The 19,079-nt window shown below is 38.5% G+C and overlaps 1 protein-coding gene across 9 annotated transcripts in view; it reads left to right on the top strand.

Annotated features, from left to right (window-relative positions):
- Positions 1 to 19,079, top strand: part of atp11c (ATPase phospholipid transporting 11C) — a 41,134-nt gene that overhangs the window by 9,414 nt on the left and 12,641 nt on the right. For all 9 annotated transcript variants that reach the window (XM_005913234.3, XM_005913235.3, XM_042220985.1 and 6 more), the window contains exons 2-12: positions 7,351 to 7,470; positions 8,839 to 8,928; positions 13,189 to 13,269; positions 14,836 to 14,943; positions 15,671 to 15,799; positions 16,234 to 16,322; positions 16,861 to 16,911; positions 17,326 to 17,390; positions 17,482 to 17,563; positions 17,653 to 17,803; positions 18,373 to 18,570. In XM_005913234.3, coding sequence (XP_005913296.1) covers positions 7,351 to 7,470; positions 8,839 to 8,928; positions 13,189 to 13,269; positions 14,836 to 14,943; positions 15,671 to 15,799; positions 16,234 to 16,322; positions 16,861 to 16,911; positions 17,326 to 17,390; positions 17,482 to 17,563; positions 17,653 to 17,803; positions 18,373 to 18,570 — 1,164 coding nt within the window. The remainder of the gene's footprint in view (positions 1 to 7,350; positions 7,471 to 8,838; positions 8,929 to 13,188; positions 13,270 to 14,835; positions 14,944 to 15,670; positions 15,800 to 16,233; positions 16,323 to 16,860; positions 16,912 to 17,325; positions 17,391 to 17,481; positions 17,564 to 17,652; positions 17,804 to 18,372; positions 18,571 to 19,079) is intronic.

Below are 19,079 nucleotides of genomic sequence, written 5' to 3'. Positions count from 1 at the left end.
GAGGTGAGTACTCCTCAAATTCATTGTAGTAACAAAGCTTTAATTTTGTGCCTTTGTGCTATATTTTCCTCAAAGGAAAATGTAGCCACTCTAAATTCTTCTGGTATGGGCAGTGAGCACTTTGATGTGTAATCAAAATTGAGAGAGTTACAATTAGTGAGACCGAGTGAGCATGCTGGAATAGGACAGGCAAGTGGGCTGACAAGAAAAACAGAGAATGTAACGGAGCAATGTGCCAGAGAGCTGCAAGGGTAAACAGCACTAACTCAGCCCATGTATCTTTCCCCTTTTATTCAAACAGTCATTACTCAGCTTTTTTTTTTTTTGCTTGTCATAATCACAGTTTTAAGTTTCTGTTAGAATGTTTTTCCAGTCGTCATTAACGGTTTTTAAAACAGTTTGCTAGAGACGAAGCATTTGTTCTGGAAAGCCTTCCAATACTGTCAGAATCCTTTCGGGTGTTTAGGCATATATTTTATGTTTCGCTCACACTTTCTCCTCAATGTGGGGAAAAATAGAAAACAAAGATCCAGTTCAGTGACATTCTCAGTGTAGTGCAGGTTGTACACATGCAGCATGAACAAGAACAAACATTCGTCCCTAGTGCTCTCTCTTCTTTGCAAAGCTCCCTCACACCTCATTAAATATATTTAAGTAGCTTTTCTGAGTGCATTTTTTGAAGCTTAATGACACAGCTCTTGCATTATGTACTGGAAGAGCTTAGTGTTTTATAACCCTGCTGCACAAGGTTATAAAACCACCAATGGAGACTGATCAGAACAAAGCTGAGCATACTGTATTCTTTTGGGCTTACATTTTCAAATTGCTTCAACAGTTGAGTAAGAAAAAGCTACAGCATCGATTTAGTTTGACCACAAAATCTATTTGTGTCCAGAAAAACAGCACTTGCTGAACCATTGTCACACTTTGTCAGTAGATTTTTTTTCTTCTTCTGCACACTACAGTGTCATCTTTACTTCTTGCAAGACATGCACGTATAAGCTGTTGGAGACACAATTCAGTTAAACCTTGACAGAAGGCTTAACAGCAAAAGATCAGAAAACACTTTCTTGTCCAGAGAGAGAAATTGTGCGACCCAAAACCACTTCTGGCGGTCTCTGTAACAGACTTGCTGGCCATAAATGGTAACATGTTTGTGTCAATGAAGCAGCGTGACAAAGAACTGGATTTCTTCTAACATTCCCGTGTCATTTACACCTCAGGATCATCTGAGGGTTTTGCATTTCTGCTCTGGAAGACAAAGAAAAAAACATCAGTATTGAATCTATTTTCTCTAAATGAAGTGTACGAGCATATGCTGTTATGTAAAGACAGCGATCACGTGCAGAAAGAATGTATAACAGCACAGCCACAAAGTACTCAGTTTATCTTGATTGTGTGGTTTTTACTGTAGATTGTTTGATGTACAGTTGTGGTCAGGAGTTTACATACACCCATGGGCATGAACATCATGGGAGTTTTGGGCTTTTGATGATTTCTTGAAACTGTTTCTCTTTCTCTATTCCACATAGAGTTAAACTTATTGAAACAGGCTCAAATCACTTAAATCTTTTAATAAGTGTTGCCGAAGGTTCTACAATGCCCTTTAACTTTAACTAAGTGCTAGTTCATTGCTAGTGTGAATGTGAACGGTTGTCTATTGTGGTACAATGTGGTGAAATGGTCTGCCTAGTCTTTTGCAGTTTGTTGGTTGGTTTATGGAGTGTTTTGTGTCTTATGGTATGAATTATGCAAGTATTGCTCACAGGAACGGCACAACATCATGTTCTCGTACACAGCCACATCTGACCTACTTCTGGCTTGGTTGTATCATTTTTAGAGCAGAAATAATTATTAGGTACACCATAGTAGCTGTTCAGTCGGTCTATCACTATTATAATATAATATATAATATAATATAGGAGTGTGTGTCTGTATGTGTGAGGAAGAAATATAATGCAGTCAAATACAATGCTTCAGACTGCTACACAAGAAAAATGACCACAGTGGTATCAGCATCTCAATGATACAGTGCCAAAGGCATTAAAAATACATGAAATAATCATTTAAAAATCTGCGCTGTCAGAGAGTTGTGGTCTTGATGGATTGTGATACAATGAATAGGCCTTGTAATTTTCTGGTTACTCAGTTAGTTCTGCTTACAACATGCAGATTGACAAAACAGGATAGTCACTGAATAGTGAGATGGTGTGACAGCGCACAGTGTCATCAGACCAGAGTCATCATTGGGTGTTTGGCACCAGCTGAATGCAGTCTTACATTCCCCTCGCTCTCAGCGGAGCACCTTTCCCCCTCCGTCCAAGCCTGTGCTTATTTCACAATGTATGCATAATTAAATTTAGGGCATATTTTAATAGAAAGTTTTAAGCCCCGCTCAATTTTCTAATGCACCATTTATTTTTGACCGAGCAATTACATCTCAGCTCGATTGACCATTGGCTATTTGCTTTATTGATCTCCATTCACTTTTGGTAGCTGGTGCTTTATCATCAAGGGTGAATACAGTTTGATATTGACATACTGGCACTTGACTCTGCTTTACTTACTAACATCACTGCCATTGAATAGATTTGTTTGACCTTTGACAGTGAAGCAGAGATAATGCAATAAGTTCTGTTTTTCCTTACATTAGCATTTCTTCTACGGGCTTTAGCTCACTTTTTTGGAGATGAGCATTGCAATCACGTAACTGCTCAAAAATGAAGTGGCCCCCACCATCTGACCCTCATTATATTTTACAGTGACTCCACCACTAAATCAATGGCCGTTCAATAGTTCTATTCTTATCTTTAGTGCCGTAGGGCATAGACTATTTCCTCATTTAATACAGAATACTTTTTCCAGTTTTCACCATGAGTTATGTTTGTGTAGGTGCCGCTTCTTTTTGAGAACCCTCTCTGGGGTGACGGGGTTTGCTTATGTGTGCTCTTTCACAGCTTTTAAGCACCATTGTTGGCTTAGTCTGCATTACAAGTAGCATTTTTTCCTGACTGATCCGTGACCTTAAAACTATGGACAGAAGCCAGTAACCTAGTATTGCTAGCTGTCTGGTCTATGAACCCGTAAAGTAAAATCCAGAGCCCTTGAATACTTTGATTCAATGATATTCTGGTTGTAGAAGGTGTGTTTGCTTGCATTTTATGCTGTGATAGAGAAGCCCTTTGTAAAAGTGTTCTATTGTTTACTACTAGTTAAAAATTTGCTTTTACAGTTCTTTCAGAGTCCATAGGACAACTTTCACAGTTACTTCTTCTACACAGAGTCAGTATAGAGATCCTTGGCTTATTGCTCCTGGGGGCAGATTATTGCTATTTGATATGGGGGAGGGATATGGATATGCATCAAATCTTGGATCCTGTTGTACTTCTTTCCTCTCAAACTCCTCTTCCCACTCACACTCTGTTTGCATCCGGTCCTGATGGAGTGTAACTGTGTGCTGATCGGGTGGGGGATGCTAAAGTTGACATCCATACTGAGGTGTGAATGTGGCTGTTCATGCATAAGGGAACATTATGTAAACCTATTGGCTCCCTTTTCTAGTCTGGACTATAGGAAAGATGGGATGTTTTTTTTTTTTTTTACAGAATTAACACTAAGAATTTGTTCTTATTTAGCCCCCCCCCCCAACTATTAATGAGAAGCAAATGGCTGCATAAATTCATTATGAATGCTGCGATTTTTATTTATTTATTTTGGTCCCTACTTGCATAAATTAGACTTCGAGTGTTTGAGGCCATTCTTTGATCTAACCCCTTGTCTGAAACAGACTTTGGGAAGTTTGCTGTCCAGGTGGCCGCAATTCACATGTTCCCTGGCACTTGTCCAGGATCAGATGTTCATGATAATTTGTCTCCTCAGCCCACATGCTACTGGCCTTTTATATTAGATAAAGCAGATCCCCTGCTGCACAACTTTAATTATTTACAGTCACAGTATTAGCAGAACAACTTATGCTTGAACAGAAAATATAGCTATTTTTAAAACATGTGGCTAGAGTCCTCATTTGGACGATGAAATAAAATGACTACAGCACGCAAGCGTATTTTCTGACACTCTTTCTGTGTGTCTTCTTTGTGTCAGTGTCTGATATTTTTTGCTTATGCAATGACATTTGAAAGTAGGCATTCATCATTGTTTTTTGTTTTAAAAATAATTTGGCTTGTGAAAATGAAGTACTTGTTCACAATATCAAGAGTTTATGATTAATCCCAGAGATGAATCGCCTGTCTGTCTGGCAAGTAGTGCTTTCTGTTGTGGTTGTATAGAGTGGTCATTTTCTTTTTTCTTTCTTTCTTTTTTTTTTAGATATTAATGTTAATGTGCATAATTCTACATAAATACAAGGGGACTAAACAAAGACATGTACATTTGGACTATGCGTCAAATATGGTAATTTGATATTGGTTACATACATTAAATTGAAAGTACACTGAAAACCGCTGTCAGCTGTGTATTATATATGGGTTTTCTGAAGAATATAGTGCTGTAAGACTAAGTATCTGACAGCCCGAGGTAGTTTCACTTCTGCCATTATTGAGTATCCAACCCAATGCCCAGTTGAAGTGATTGATTGGTGAGTGTGTACTACTTTGAAATGAGAGCACTGTGATTCCAGCAGGAAACTAAATCTGTATGCCAGGTTTCCTATAATCAGTTAAATTCACTAGTTATCCAACGTATGAGTACAGTATAAAAATAAGTTGACTAAGCTCCTCCATAGAGAATCATAGAACCTGCTGATTTTAAAAATTACAACACTTGATATTGGCATCATATTGGTAGTAATACAGTATGTTGTCGTTGATAATTTGTTTCACTCCTACATCAAAGAATGGCACATTACAGTATGCAGCTTGTTTAACGGCAGATAAGCTTAACAGAAAAGGTATTACATAAATCTCCTCTACTCTATCTTGTGATACAGTTTGTGCAAACCGAGCTAAAGTCCAAAAGGTTTCATGGTTTACTTTGTTTTATGTTTCTGAAAATGTCAAAACTTCTAGATCATTAAGCATAAAATATTTCATTGATCTACTATTAATTTTTAACTTAAAGATCACAAGCCATGTTTATTCTTCAAATTATTGTCGTTTAGCAATGATGCATTGGGATAAATACCCATAGCATGTTTGTTAATGGTTAAACCTAAAAACTGTGTTAGGTTTCTGAGAAACCACGCATCAATCACAATCCAGGCCAAAGATGGAAAAGTTGCCGACGTCATTAAGAAGGCAGATTTAGTTGGTTGACCAGTTGCTGGGTGACTGGGGGTTTGCTTTATGAGGTGTTGTTTGTTTGCAGTTCATACATCAAAAACTGTTCCGTAAGCTACATTTTTCTGACATACTGTTCGATTAAGATGAGATACAAGTTAAGATTGGACATAATGTAAAGGCTGGTTGTTCTTGATTGAGAATCCCAGCTGCACACAAAAAATGCCACAGTCTATCAGTATATTTGGCTTTTTTGCATGTGCAATACCTTTTTTCTATTGGTTACAAATGGAAATGTCAAAATATGAAATGGGGAAAGAAGCAGTTAACAACTGTCTCTTATATTTTGGCAACTGTTAAAGTAGTAACTAAAGCCACTAAGGCTCTCCAAATCATTTTGGCTCTGAATTCAAAAGTTTTCACAAACTCTTGACATTACACATCCTCATCATGTTGTTAAAGCTCTCAGTGGAAAGCCTAACCTTTTAACATGGGAAAGAAAATATTCAGGTATACAAACAATATAGATATAATTTAAATGGTCAACAGTTTGTTTATTGTAATAGGGTTAATTATTTACAGTCAACAGAGTCAGGCTAATCTCTCTATAGTGAGATGGGAATATCCTTGAAGATAAGAAAGATGTGAATTGGTAGCAAGTATTGTTGTAGGTCTGGCTAATGCATTGTACTGGCTTTGTTTCCAGCCCTTGTAGCTGTCCACCTAATGGCTTGGCCAATACTTTTAGGTCACACTTGGCATTCTGGGGACAAAAAAATTGAGATTGGGCTCTGTTTTGATTTTTGGATAGACCAATTTCCTTTTCAGTGATAATGAATCATCACTCTTGGCACTGATCTTTTCTGTATTTAACGGAATGGATATTGGCTAGATATTTCCTTGAACAATAATAAAGTTGCAAAATCAGTTCTGTAACTCTCTAGGGAACAGTGTAGTGACATATTTAACAAACCTTAAATAAAATAATGTTCACTGTGTGTGGGAGATGTGTAGTCATGGTCTTCTCTTTTTTTTCCACACAGAGAAGAATAAACCGTTGTCCTACCTGACAATTTATCACTTTGATTTCTCATGTGAGTTTCCTTTTTTGGGTTGGTATTTACAGTTGCTCTTGAGATTTATGTAAGGTGAGCACCATGGAAGTTATGACAACAACCTGGCTTCTGTGCATTGGTTGATTTACCTTATGTGCCTTTATCATTTTGGCAGGACACAGTATACCTCTGGTTTCTGAACAGGTTCCTCAAATTTTTTCTCTTTCAAATATTAAATTAACACACACATCCACATTAGAGTGCATACTGCATTAGAACAAAAATACAAAAATCTAAGCTGTATATAAAAGATGCAACATCCCCCAAGTGTCAAGTTTGGCATTTGAAAATTTGGAAATCCACTTATTTTTCCTTTTTTTTCTTGCTTTATCTGCTAAAGTTTGAAATGTCTAGCTACCTAGTTTATAAGGTGCTTCACTCACTTTGATATTAAACGGGTTGCTATTGGTAACAACTGGACCCAATGGAGTTGTGTGGATATACGAGAAAATGCAGGTTTTGGCCTCTCTGTTTTCACTTGATTAATTTTTTTAACTTTTTTTTTAACTGTATTGAACATTTTGACACTATGACAAACATAACAGAAAGTGCACATGCATTTATATAATCTGAAAATAAATTTCACCTTATTTTGAAATCTCTTGAAGATTCTGGCCCTTATTGAATTTTTATCTAGACATTTTACATTATATTGTCCAGTGCCCATCAGTTTTCCACTTTTCAAATCTTCATTTTCTGATTCACAGTCGAAACTTTAATCTCATAATTATATGGCTGGAATTTAGGCATAATTAGACTGCCTCTGTCTGCAACTATTAAAGAATGTGCAATCTTTTTAAATTTGTATTAGATCATGGGTAAAATTTGGACTTTCCCCCCCCCAACAAATTCATGACTGTTGTATGGTGCACACTTGATTTTGTTAGAAGTACCCGAATTGGTTCAGTATTTAAATGACAGGAAGAAGAGTGAATTACTAACATGTCCTGTTCCTTTTTTTCTCTCCTCTATTTATCTTAACCCCCATCCCTCCTCTCTAGTTTGGTGGTGAGGACAGAAGAGTAGGCAGTAGGACTATCTATGTTGGTCATCGGCCGTGTCCTGCCAATGAAGTTTTCATCCCACCCAAGTTCTGCGATAACAGGATTGTGTCCTCGAAGGTAAAAACATTACACTCCCATGCATTTGCCAGGGCTCCAGTCTGGCAATGCACCAAGACTTTTGTTTGTTCCTAAGCTTGTGTTATGTTTTATCTACCTGTAGGCAGTTTTTTTTATTTAACACTTGCAAAATGAACTCTTGAACAGTCATCAGCATTCCAGTGGCTTCCTTCCTTTGTTTCCTGTTCCGACTGCTTCTCCTCATACTTGTCTTGGCTCCCAATGGAAGGCGATTATTTGTCTGTCAGTGAAGCACAGACTGTGGCAAGGAAATACATGGCTGCTATTAATGTACTGGAACGGTGGGCAATTCAGGCTTCCCCTGGGCTCTGACTACAACCCCCCTCCTTCACCACCCAAGTCTTACTCTACCTGTTAGTTCTGTGTCAACAGCAGGCTTGGGAAAGTACTGACTGACTGGCTTTGAATGTCTAAGATGAAAGTGATCAGGGGAAGCAAGGGAAGTGATAATAAAATGGCTCTAGGATTTATAGTGATGCAGCGCATCTCAGCGAGGAAGGGTCAATCTATTGGTTTCTGCCAGTATGTCAGGGTAAGCAATCTTTAATTACCCCAGCTGCAGTGTTTATTCTCCCTTGTGCCTCTGCTCTTCCTGTTTCTTTCCAGCAGTGTCCAATCTCTGCCTCTTCTCTCATGTTCTCATTGCACCTGCACCCTCCAACCTCTTTCTCGTTGCTTTCACCCTCTTTACTTCTTAGCAAAATGAGATATCCATTCTGCTCGTGTGGCATTTCAACACTATCCCCTGGCACTCCACAAAAAAGGGCTTTATTCTTGTTTCTGTGCAAAGCTGTGTAGACGTGCTTTGTTATTGACACAAGGTTACCAGCGGGGTATCGTTGAGAGGTCTCTCAGGGAGTTTTGCAGATAAATGTTGCTTCAGCGCCGATGATATCAACAGTCATGGCCACTTAAAAAAAAAAAAAAGAAAACACAAAAACAGTTACCCACCTCGTAAGTTCATTGACTCTGCATTCAAGGGTAGCCAAATATAAGAGATACATATCTAATCTGAATCAGTGGAATACCTGTGGTCCCCCAAGGCCTGTCTCCCTAGTTGGTGCAAAGAACAGAGACTTTAAGCTATTGAAGTTGCCTTCCTATTTTCCTTCCCCAGCTCAAACAGAATAAACAAATACAGGACTGTGGATATTGAATGTCTCTAATCTCTCTTCCTTTGCCAAGCCTTTCTTTAACTTCCCTGAGTCTGGTTACAAAACATGGTAGAGTAGAACAACCACAGAGCGCAGAGCAACAAAGAAAGTCCACATGCAGTTTTTTCCATTTTTTTCTTCTTCTGTGATTTCATGTTTTTACATATGTGCTTCCTCTTTTCTCCCCCAACAGTATACAGTATGGAACTTTCTACCAAAGAACCTGTTTGAACAATTTAGAAGAATTGCTAATTTCTACTTCCTTATCATCTTCCTGGTGCAGGTAAGGGCAAGCTTTGTCTGTATGCCAACTCAAACAGTGATAAGTGATATAATCTTTTTAAAATAAGGACTTCGTGGGTGCCTTTTGTTTATTTGATGGTGTTAATTTGTAGTCAGGTCCTCCGTATGAAGGCTAGTTTCGGGCCGCATTATGTTTTTTTTTAAATTAAGTCTGAATAGATCAGTGTAAGTGATCGACATGCTTACTGTTTTGCCTGCATAAAAAAGGGGTGTGAGAAACTACATCCATGTGCATGTAGCCATAGCAGGTGTGCAATAGTAACAGGATAAGTGTGTGTACAATTATATCAGACGTGAAACTGCTCTACCTTATTTCCTTACTGGGCGTGTTCATTTGCGTGAACTGCGGAAAGTCAAAAAAAACCTCTGTTTTGAAGCAAGTTTATATTGAAGGCACACTGATCAGTACACTTGGTCATGTTTAAATGCCTTGCTTTACTACGCTCCCTTACACCCTGCTCAGGTTATAGCGTTATGCACAGTCTGTCATTTAATCCTGTTTATAACTTTCAAAGAACATGAAAAATTCAGCATTATGGCAAGTCATCAGCAGTTTAATTCAACTAACTCATTCATCCAAGACCTGGTCTCACATGGTTTTCAAGTAAAACGGAAAGAAATTTGAATAGTTGAAAGTTGCTTCTCACTTTGTCTGAGAAGCCCATTTTAACAGGTTTGTAGTACTCTCATGCTAATCCCTGAATTTCTTTTTGTGTCACTGTTTCCTTGGTTTGTCTTGTCCGTGCTTAATTACTGGAAACTGAACTGGTTGAGGACGCTAACTAATAGACTTCAGCTGTACTCTTAAATGACTTCTCTCCTCTCTGAAGATTTGTTATGTACATCTGCTTTTGCTCTTCCATTACCTCTTCCTAATGATCCATTTTTGTGGTCCATGGAAATGGAAACTAACTGGTTTCCTTTTAGCGATAACCTAAACTATGGCAGCAAAGGAGCCTTCTAGTGTAAACAGGTGCTCGTTTTAGACCTTGTCAAGAAGGAAGTCCTTTCTCTCGTCATGGACTCTGAGCTTCTGTTCCCAGAAACCCAATGTTTCAGTGTCAGAAATGAAATTAATCTCAAACAATATCACATTAAGTGTAATATTCATTTCCCCCAGCCTTTCTTCTCTAAGTTGTCTGGATTAATTCTATATTATATATATTATTCTGTATTCTGTCTTAGCTAATGCGTATGAATGCTGAATTTTTTAATTTTTATTGTATGGAATTAATGTGAGAAGAATCAATGTATGTATGTGAATATGAGGAATTTCTACCTGTGATGTGTTCATTTTACAATGTTTGTGTGTGAATAAATGTATATGTGTGCGTGTGTGTGAGCTTGCGGATGTTATGTATGAGTCAGTGGGTGTCCTGGGTGTTTACCCAAGCTGCAGTGTGGTTGGCATTTCTCCACTAATCCAGTTTCACTTGAGGGGTTCCTTATCCTAACCACTCAGTCTTTCCTATGCAGCTTGCTATTATATTAGATAGTGTGAAACAGGTACACAGATTGTGCGCTCATTTTGCACTTGCATCTTACAGACAGAAATAAACCTTCACATTTCCCCCGAGAGGCTTAATGCAAATACTCTACCAACAACTAAATGTCATGCATCCTCCAACTCTGTTCTATCCTCCTTTTGTCTCACATTGTCATTTGGTGTCTTTCTTTCTGTCTTTCTGTCTCACATAACCTCCAATTCGCTGCAGCGCTGCACTGCTGACGTCAGCAGCCAGGAAGCCCTCTGTACATCTGAGTGCCACAAATAGACACAGGCTGATAAAAAAGCACCACTCTCCTATAAATAGCCCTGCGTGTCTTTGCTTGAATTTGATTGAATGGGAATAGAGCACTGTGAGAGAGTGGGAGAAATGGTGTTGAGAGGGTGAGAGAAAAGGAGAGACCGAGAAGGGTGGAAAAAAAAAGAGAGGACGAAGGGGTGGGAGGATGCGAGGACCCACTGCTTTGGGACCCCGGGGAACTGCTGTCTGTCGCTCACTCTGACACACTTCCCGGCTCAGATGAAGGGCTTTCTGCTGCCCCGTTCTGCTGCTGTGATATCACACCAGCACATCAGCAGCAGTACACTCTTATTGCTGTGATTTTTTTCTTTTTTTTTGGCTTTGCATTTGGTGCAGTGGAGGCAAGTGTGTATAAAGTTGGTGGCGGTTGTTCTTAATGGGTGCAGATGAATTGATAAAAGGTTGAGTATATGAATGTTTTATTTTTCTTAGGGGTAGCTGTGTATATAGTGACGTTCTGCTATACTTAAATTGCCACTGAGCCATTGCTGTTGTATAAGTAGAGGCACATGTGCTTTCCAAAAATGTTCCAAGAATTTGTCCATGATATTCCTGACAATGGATACGTTGTGCTGAGTGAGATCAAACTGCATGTATGTTCAGAAACCACCTGGGGCTACACAACCTTGATGTTTTTAAATCACCAAAACAAGGAAGCACCACTTAGTGGTTTTAGTATTAAACACAAATAGGTTTTTTTTTAAAAATTATAGCTAAACAGCAAAAATAGTTTAAGCAGGTTTAATATAGATGCATTAAATTTCAGTAAAAAACCCGTCTGTTCCAAAAATGGAGGCTGTCCTAGATACAGCTATGTCTTCGAGGCCTGTCAAGTGATTTGAAATTGTATTATAGTGTGGGATTAAGGTTGTTTTGTGTGGGTTTTGTTGATGAACAGATAAAATGCCACCATCAGCTCTTTCTTTTTTAGTCCTCTATTGAACAGTGGCTAAGGATAAATCAAAATCAAACAACTCTGAGGCTTTGTAAAGCATTTTCTTTATACTGTGGTAAACCTTTGCTGGGTTTTGCCATCTGGCTGCTGCATCAGAGAGACGTTAGTTTCTATTTTTCTTTCTGTGATCAGACAAATCTAAATCCAGTCATGTGAACAAGAGGTGATGGACATTAAAGGGGGCCTATTATACTCATGTTCAACTCCATATTTTTATTACTGATCTCTACTAGTTTAGCATTTCATAATTCAAAGCTCAAAATAACTTGCAATCTTATACTGGGCATTGGTGCAAATCCTTAGGTTACCCACTATCTCAAACAAGCTGATTTAGCTCATCTGCCTTTAGGGGTCACCTTCTCTTTAGTCCAGTTCTCATTGGCTGCTTTTCTCAAGAGACACTTTCATGACTGTGTAGCTATCTAGTCTTAAGATCTAAAGATTCTTGAAAGTATACCCCCAAATACTCTTGAATGATTGCTGGCTCTCCAACACATCAGGCCACTGCGGCAATATTAATACTTTTGTCTCACCAGAATAGCTACAAACATAATGCACTACTCTAAATCTTCAAATGGTGGAGGTGAACTTGTCTGTCTCTGCTTTGTAATTGAGTTATCCTTTAATGAACTGTAATCACAGTAAGGTTCGGATGGATTTCTAGTGCACTGCCCTTGTACTTTTATGCTGCCATTTTTATTTAATTTTCAGTTCAAGTGCAGTTGAGGAACACTGGAGACTGCATCAAAACATATCCTACTTGAGCCGATGTCTATCTGACACTTTGTAATGCTCCTGGTCAGAATATGAATGAGCTGGATGTGCTGTAACATCCAGTCTGGCTCATGGGGAGCCCAACTGCATTCTGCAGGATCAGAAATGCAAGCGTAAATCCTTCTGATAGGTTTAGGTGACATAAACACAAAGAGCTTTCTGTTTGCTGAGATTTTAGCTGGGTGCCTTGTGAGCCACTGCTCTTAAGCTGGATGTTTACCTGATCCTCACATTCTTATTACATACATGACTTATAAATGCAAAAACCAAGTCTGATCCCGATACTCTACCTCTAGATTCTCTCACGAAATCCTCAGGCAGGTAAGGTCGGTTTGTCAAAGCTTTCTGCTGGCCCTCTTCCATGCCTTGGCAGAGACACAGTAGTGTTGGAATGCCTGCAGATTAAGCACTCTATCCCTGGCTCACTTGATTAAAAGTTCCGTGGTCCAGAACCTCCTTCTCTCCCCTCCAAAATGTAAATGTCTCCCTTGTGTTCCCTACTGATGAACAAATATGAGAAGTAGTAGAAAAGGACTACACCCTGCATTTAGAGGGCCTGCCTCATCATGCGAACCGTTACCACACATTGCTGCTGTAGGAGGACTCTGTAGTGATGTATGTAATACATTGGCATTGAAACAGAAGCATATGTTTATTGCTGAGCGTTAACATTGCGTTTCTCTTTTTTTCTTCTTCCTATTAGGTGATAGTGGATACCCCCACCAGCCCAGTCACCAGTGGCCTACCATTATTTTTTGTGATTACAGTAACTGCTATCAAGCAGGTAAGATATGTTCCTAATGAGAGTAAGTTTTGGTAGCAGTCACTTTATTGTGATTTTTTTTAATTTTTTTTTTTAAATAGCCATGTCTTATTGTCCTCCTTCTCTGTATAACACAGCCCCCCTTTCTTCATAACTGCCTTGGTGTGATTTTTGTATAAAGTACGTGCCTAATGCTCTCTTGGGTTTTGTATTAATGTGCTCTGCTGGTGAATTCTGATTGGGGTGTAGATGAAATAGCCTCTAGGGGAGTGTTAGCAAATGAAGAGAGAGAGTCTATTTCAGAGGTACAAATTATCAAGGGGAGTATCTGTTTCTTTGACTCTATTGCTTCCCTGTCCCAGCTTTAGATGTATTGTTTTAAGATTGGCTTTTTAGTTAGTCTACAGCTGCGGCTTTGAAATGCACAATAATGGGTGGATTTCCTTACAATAATATATGGGGTGCACTGATAACACATGTCCGTGTTCATTCATGGTAGTGCTGTTAGTATATTTTTTCACACTGGTTTATACTGTGGAGTTCTGTGAACAAGGCTCAGGCAGTTCCTCCACACATAAAGACGGTGAATGAGATGGTGAAGATAAGGTGTTACTCATGCTTAAATAGGTCTTTCCTCTCCGGCTGTATACTTCCTGCCAGAAAGTTTGGAAAAATAATTTCAAACTGACTTTTGAACTAAACTGAGTCCAGGATGAAGGAGAGGGATGATCCTATTAATGCAAACTGAGTGCGGCAAAGCACTGGCAACAGAAAAGGACGATATAACACATGGAAAAGAATAACGAGAAGCCCGTTAAGAACTAAATGATTCTCGATAACCTTATATAAAATGTTCATGTATTTAAGTGAAATTTTTGTTTAACAGAGACCAAGACCTCACATTTTTGGTTGTGTGAACTCATTTATATGGCAGATGCTTCATTATTGTTTGTATTTTTGACTGAATAATTATATGGATAATAATAATAATAGGAATAAGAATCTTTGCATCACTAAATCAGACTTGATCCTCCTATTATCCTGTAATCCTGCTTTTTGGCTCACACTCAGCCTTGGCACACATTTTGGTTTACCCCTCTATTCTCATCTCCTCCATATCCATCACTATCTTAGAGACCTCATAAAGTCCACACTTGGTTTTGTGGCTCTTGCTGCTGCAGCCTTTGAAATTATCTTTTTACCTGACTCAGTATTATTTCATTTTATACTGTTTCTCTGCACTGCTGGACAATCACCATCTCATTCTGCTGCTGTAGGCACTTCTATACGTAATGATGACATGCTGGATGTGGAAATTTAATTGTATGAATTGACATTCATGTTTTATACTCTTCCATGGAAATGACGGATGCCGCTTGTAGTCTGCTGAAACTTCTTTCACCATTAAGAAGCCGTAAAACATTCAGGGCACACCCCTTAGTTTGACAGCTAGTGCTGTACTGTGTGCCTTTTTATTCTGACATCAGTTATAACTGTCAGTGTCCCATAGGTACAGATGTCACGGAAAAGGTTTCTACTTTTTGTTGTGCTAAGCAATGCTATTCTGATTTTGATATATTGCCACAGGGATATGAGGACTGGCTGCGGCACAAGGCAGACAATGAGGTGAATAAGTACCGAGTGACAGTGCTTGAAGATGGCCGGAGGATACAAAAAGAGAGTGAGAAGATCAAGGTACTTTGTAGCAGCAGATGCATCCTAGCTGAAGTGAAAAATAAAATATATATGCAGAGAAAGGCTGCTGGCAGCTATACAGGACTTTTTGGGATATATGCACAAGGGAGAACATAGTCTCCTGAGCTGATCTGATGCTCAGACATGTTTGTAAAGGCAACTTATTTATCCAGTGCATTCTACTTTTAAAGACCTATAGTTGGCTGGCTCACTTTAAGTAGCTTTCGGGATTTTAAAATGAATGAATTTTGTATTTGGTCATCTTTTATTTATTTATTTAACTTTATTACGGTAGAGATCTGCTCGTACAGCTGACACCACTCGGCATACAGCTGTCAATACCAAAGCTTTGTTATGTGTTGTTTATGCGTTGTATAAAACAGCTGTTCCCAGCACAGGAGCCAACATAAGCTTACTGCTAGCTACTTTTGCTAAAATAAACATTTAAAATACAGGCAGGTTTTTGTCAATGCTTGGCAGTCCAAACCTGAGCTCAAAGAAGATTATGGATTGTTCTTGTTTTCACTTTTAGTATCTGGGTTTTTACTCACTGATCACAACAACTTCACAGGGACCTGGCAGTCATATGTATTTATAAGTCTTCTTAGTGATAAAAGTAATTTAAAGTTGTTTGAACTTCTGCCATTCATCCTGTGCGCGATTCTTCTGAAAAGAGGGAGAAAGCACACCGTGTCTTCACAAATGGTCTTTGGTTGTGTTTCTCCAGGTGGGAGATGTTTTGGAGGTGGAGGAAGACGAGACCTTTCCCTGTGATTTAATATTGCTGCAGTCTAGCCGAGATGATGGCACATGTTTTGTTACCACAGCAAGTCTGGATGGAGAATCGAATCATAAAGTAAGATAAGTGTATTACTTTTCAATCGTTTTGCATAGAAGAATTTGAATTAAAAGTAGTTCCAGATGAAGTTATAGTTAATGTGCGTTCATTTGATTAATATTAGGTAATAAGAGAGGAGGAGTGGATGTAGAAGAACAGTAAAGAATGCATTTGCACTTGCCTAGATACATGTTAAAATAATTGTGTAGTTATAATTCAGGGAATCTTGATTTATTTTCATTGAATGCTGGTCTCACTTTAAAGAGGTTTCACTTTTGTTTAGTTGCCAAAAATTGTGTTCCTGTCTGTTTGTGCTCTAGTGTATTGGTATTTTTTCCTTCTTAATTTTCTGTTTTGTGTGTGAGTGAGAAGCAGTGGAAGTTAAAGCGATCAATGACCTAAGTTGGTCACAGCTCACACTATTTCTCGGTCTGCCTCTTCTACTTGTCCAGACACACTACACAGTGCCAGACACAGAGCGCGATGTGGAATCTCTCAACGCCACCATTGAGTGCGAACAGCCACAGCCTGACCTTTACAAGTAGGCAATCATCATGTGGTCCCAACGGATTTACACTACAAGCATGTGGTGCTTGTGATCTGCTGAGGAGTGGATTAACTTAATGCCAGATTTTAAAAAAATGTCTTCAATGACTCTGATATTAACATGCAGATTGTTAAAAAAAAAATGTGTCGGCAAGCCATAGTGCATTTATGGGATAATAACTTGGTCTCTCCAAGACGAACTTAATTCTTACTTAAGTGTAGTTCTATGTCTAAAGACAATATGTCTATATAGGTCAACTTTGGGGCAAGCAGTGAAACTATTATAATTTAAAATCATACCTGAAGATGAAGGCGTGAATATTCTGAGCTAATGAAAGTGACAATATAGCTGACTACAAGTATTAGGCAGTACTCTAAACTTCTAGATTTTAAGGTCAGTGAATATTTAGCTTTGAGTAATTAATGAACTCAGAAAAGATTCGAATACCTCAAGTTCAGATCTCTTCCACTCTTAACACAATAGTTGCTCACAAATCACTTCATCTGTTTGAGCATATGCCGTTGTGTTCCAGGTTTGTCGGTCGTATGCACATCTACAAAAACAATGAGGAGCCTTCGCTAAGGTGAGAGCACTCGTGTCCAACCAAGTCTGCATAGTTTAAAGAAACAAAATCTAAACAGTTGTTTATTTGTTTCCCTTTACATAACCAGCAAGTCATTATTTCATTGATCCTTTATAGCAGACAAGCATTAAAATAAAAACAGACTGGCAGGGATTTAGCCACTGCTTCCAAAGCACTCCCACAGGCATTTATCATTGACTGCTTTGTAATGACCATATAAACAAATGCCGGTGTCCTTCTCAAGAACACTGGAACTGGTGTGAGCCCAGACTGCAGGCATACTGTGTACTGTCACTGCGTATATTAGAGTGGATGCCAGCTTCCCTGCCAGGTTTCCATTTAGAGGATAGAGGGGTGTGGATTCCACAGCAACTGTATGACTAAATAGGTGGATCTACTGATGTGATTGTGCAGGTCACTGGGCCCAGAAAACCTCCTGCTGAAAGGAGCAACTTTAAAGAACACTCAAAGCATCTGTGGTAAGTCAATAATAGCTTTTTTTACTGGTACCATATTAAAGATGGCTCGATATCTTAAAGACTGATGTCTTTTCTTATTTTCTTTTTTAAGGTGTTGCAGTTTACACCGGCATGGAGACAAAGATGGCTCTTAACTACCAAGGAAAATCTCAGAAACGCTCTGTTGTGGAAAAGTAAGTTTACAGGGAAAAACAATATGTATAAAACAAGTCTAAAAAAAAAAACATTTGATACTCACTAATTTGAGTTTTTATGTCTACAGGTCTATCAATGCCTTCCTTTTGGTTTACCTTTGCATATTAGTGAGCAAGGCCTTAGTGTGTACTACACTTAAGTATGTATGGCAGAGCAAGCCTGGACAGGATGAGCCCTGGTACAACGAGAAAACTCTGAAAGAAAAGGAAACCAATCTGGTGAGTTTGCATTTTAGAAAACTAATGAAAACAAACATTATAGGAAAAAAAGGAAAAGTGACTGAGGAAAATAAAACATGTCTAAAGCAGAACTAGAAGAACAGCTGTTGCAAGAAAAATGGCTAATATGGCTTGTTAGATAAGTTTCATCATACTGTTATTGTGTACTACATACATACATACTGAGGCCTATGTTAATTCAATAGTAATTATTATAATCCTTAAAGGGCTGCTGAGGGAACTCTATACATAGTTTTAAAGTTCTTATAAAATGAGCAAAATGGCCACTGTTGCCATATGATGTAGTCCGTTTCATGTCATCTGTTAACCTTCTGCTTTAGCCCGCATTCAACATTGTGACTGCCATTTCCTCATTTTTGTTGCAAGTATAAACAGTGACGTCTAGGACTGCAGAATGGTTTCTTAGAATTGCTTAGGTTATGGAGAAAATGATGCAAACCGCAACTCACTCTTTCTCTCTCTATACATATATATACAGTGTGTATATATAGTTTTCTCTCTATATATGTGTAAATATATTATGTGCCTCTTTGTTTTTTTACCAACAGTACCTTAACATGTTCACCGACTTCCTGTCCTTCATGGTGCTCTTCAACTTCATCATTCCAGTGTCCATGTATGTGACCGTTGAAATGCAGAAGTTTTTGGGATCGTTTTTCATATCCTGGGATAAAGATTTCTTTGACAGTGAAATTGAGGAAGGGGCACTGGTCAACACCTCGGACCTCAATGAAGAGCTGGGACAGGTCAGAAATATCTGTCATTATGCTTTCTGTAAACTCTGCATTTCTGTGTCCAAAAATTTTCAATTATATTAACTAAATTCCTCTATTGTTTATAAAAACTCTAAAGCTTTTCCTGAACATTTCATCTCCAGCATCTCTGAACGATGTCCAGATGTAATCTGTAGAACAATCACTAGCACTATGATGTAGTTTTCCATCCAAACAAGTTAATATTTTATACTGAATTTTGTGTATTTTAAAAAGCAAAACTTCTACCCGAGACTAATGTAAGTGCTTCTTTAAAATGAATTTTCCTTGTTTCATTTTTATTATGGCACTGCTGACTTAAAGGGCGCTGCCATAGATCAGTCACACTTGGTTTGCCAGATGATTATTTGAGTTAAAGGTGATGCTCCGTTAAACTGATTAATGCAGTGTAATTTCCTCCGGGAAGTAATTGCCTAATATTATTGTTGGAGGCTTTTAAACGAGAAACTGAATTCTTATGGTTTTGGAAGTGTGTGTCATTT

Source organism: Haplochromis burtoni, unplaced genomic scaffold, assembly GCF_018398535.1.
Source record: "Haplochromis burtoni strain Fernald_Lab_line unplaced genomic scaffold, NCSU_Asbu1 Contig_4, whole genome shotgun sequence".
In the NCBI taxonomy this organism is placed as follows: Eukaryota; Metazoa; Chordata; class Actinopteri; order Cichliformes; family Cichlidae; genus Haplochromis; species Haplochromis burtoni.
This window is presented reverse-complemented; position numbering and strand designations above follow the sequence as displayed.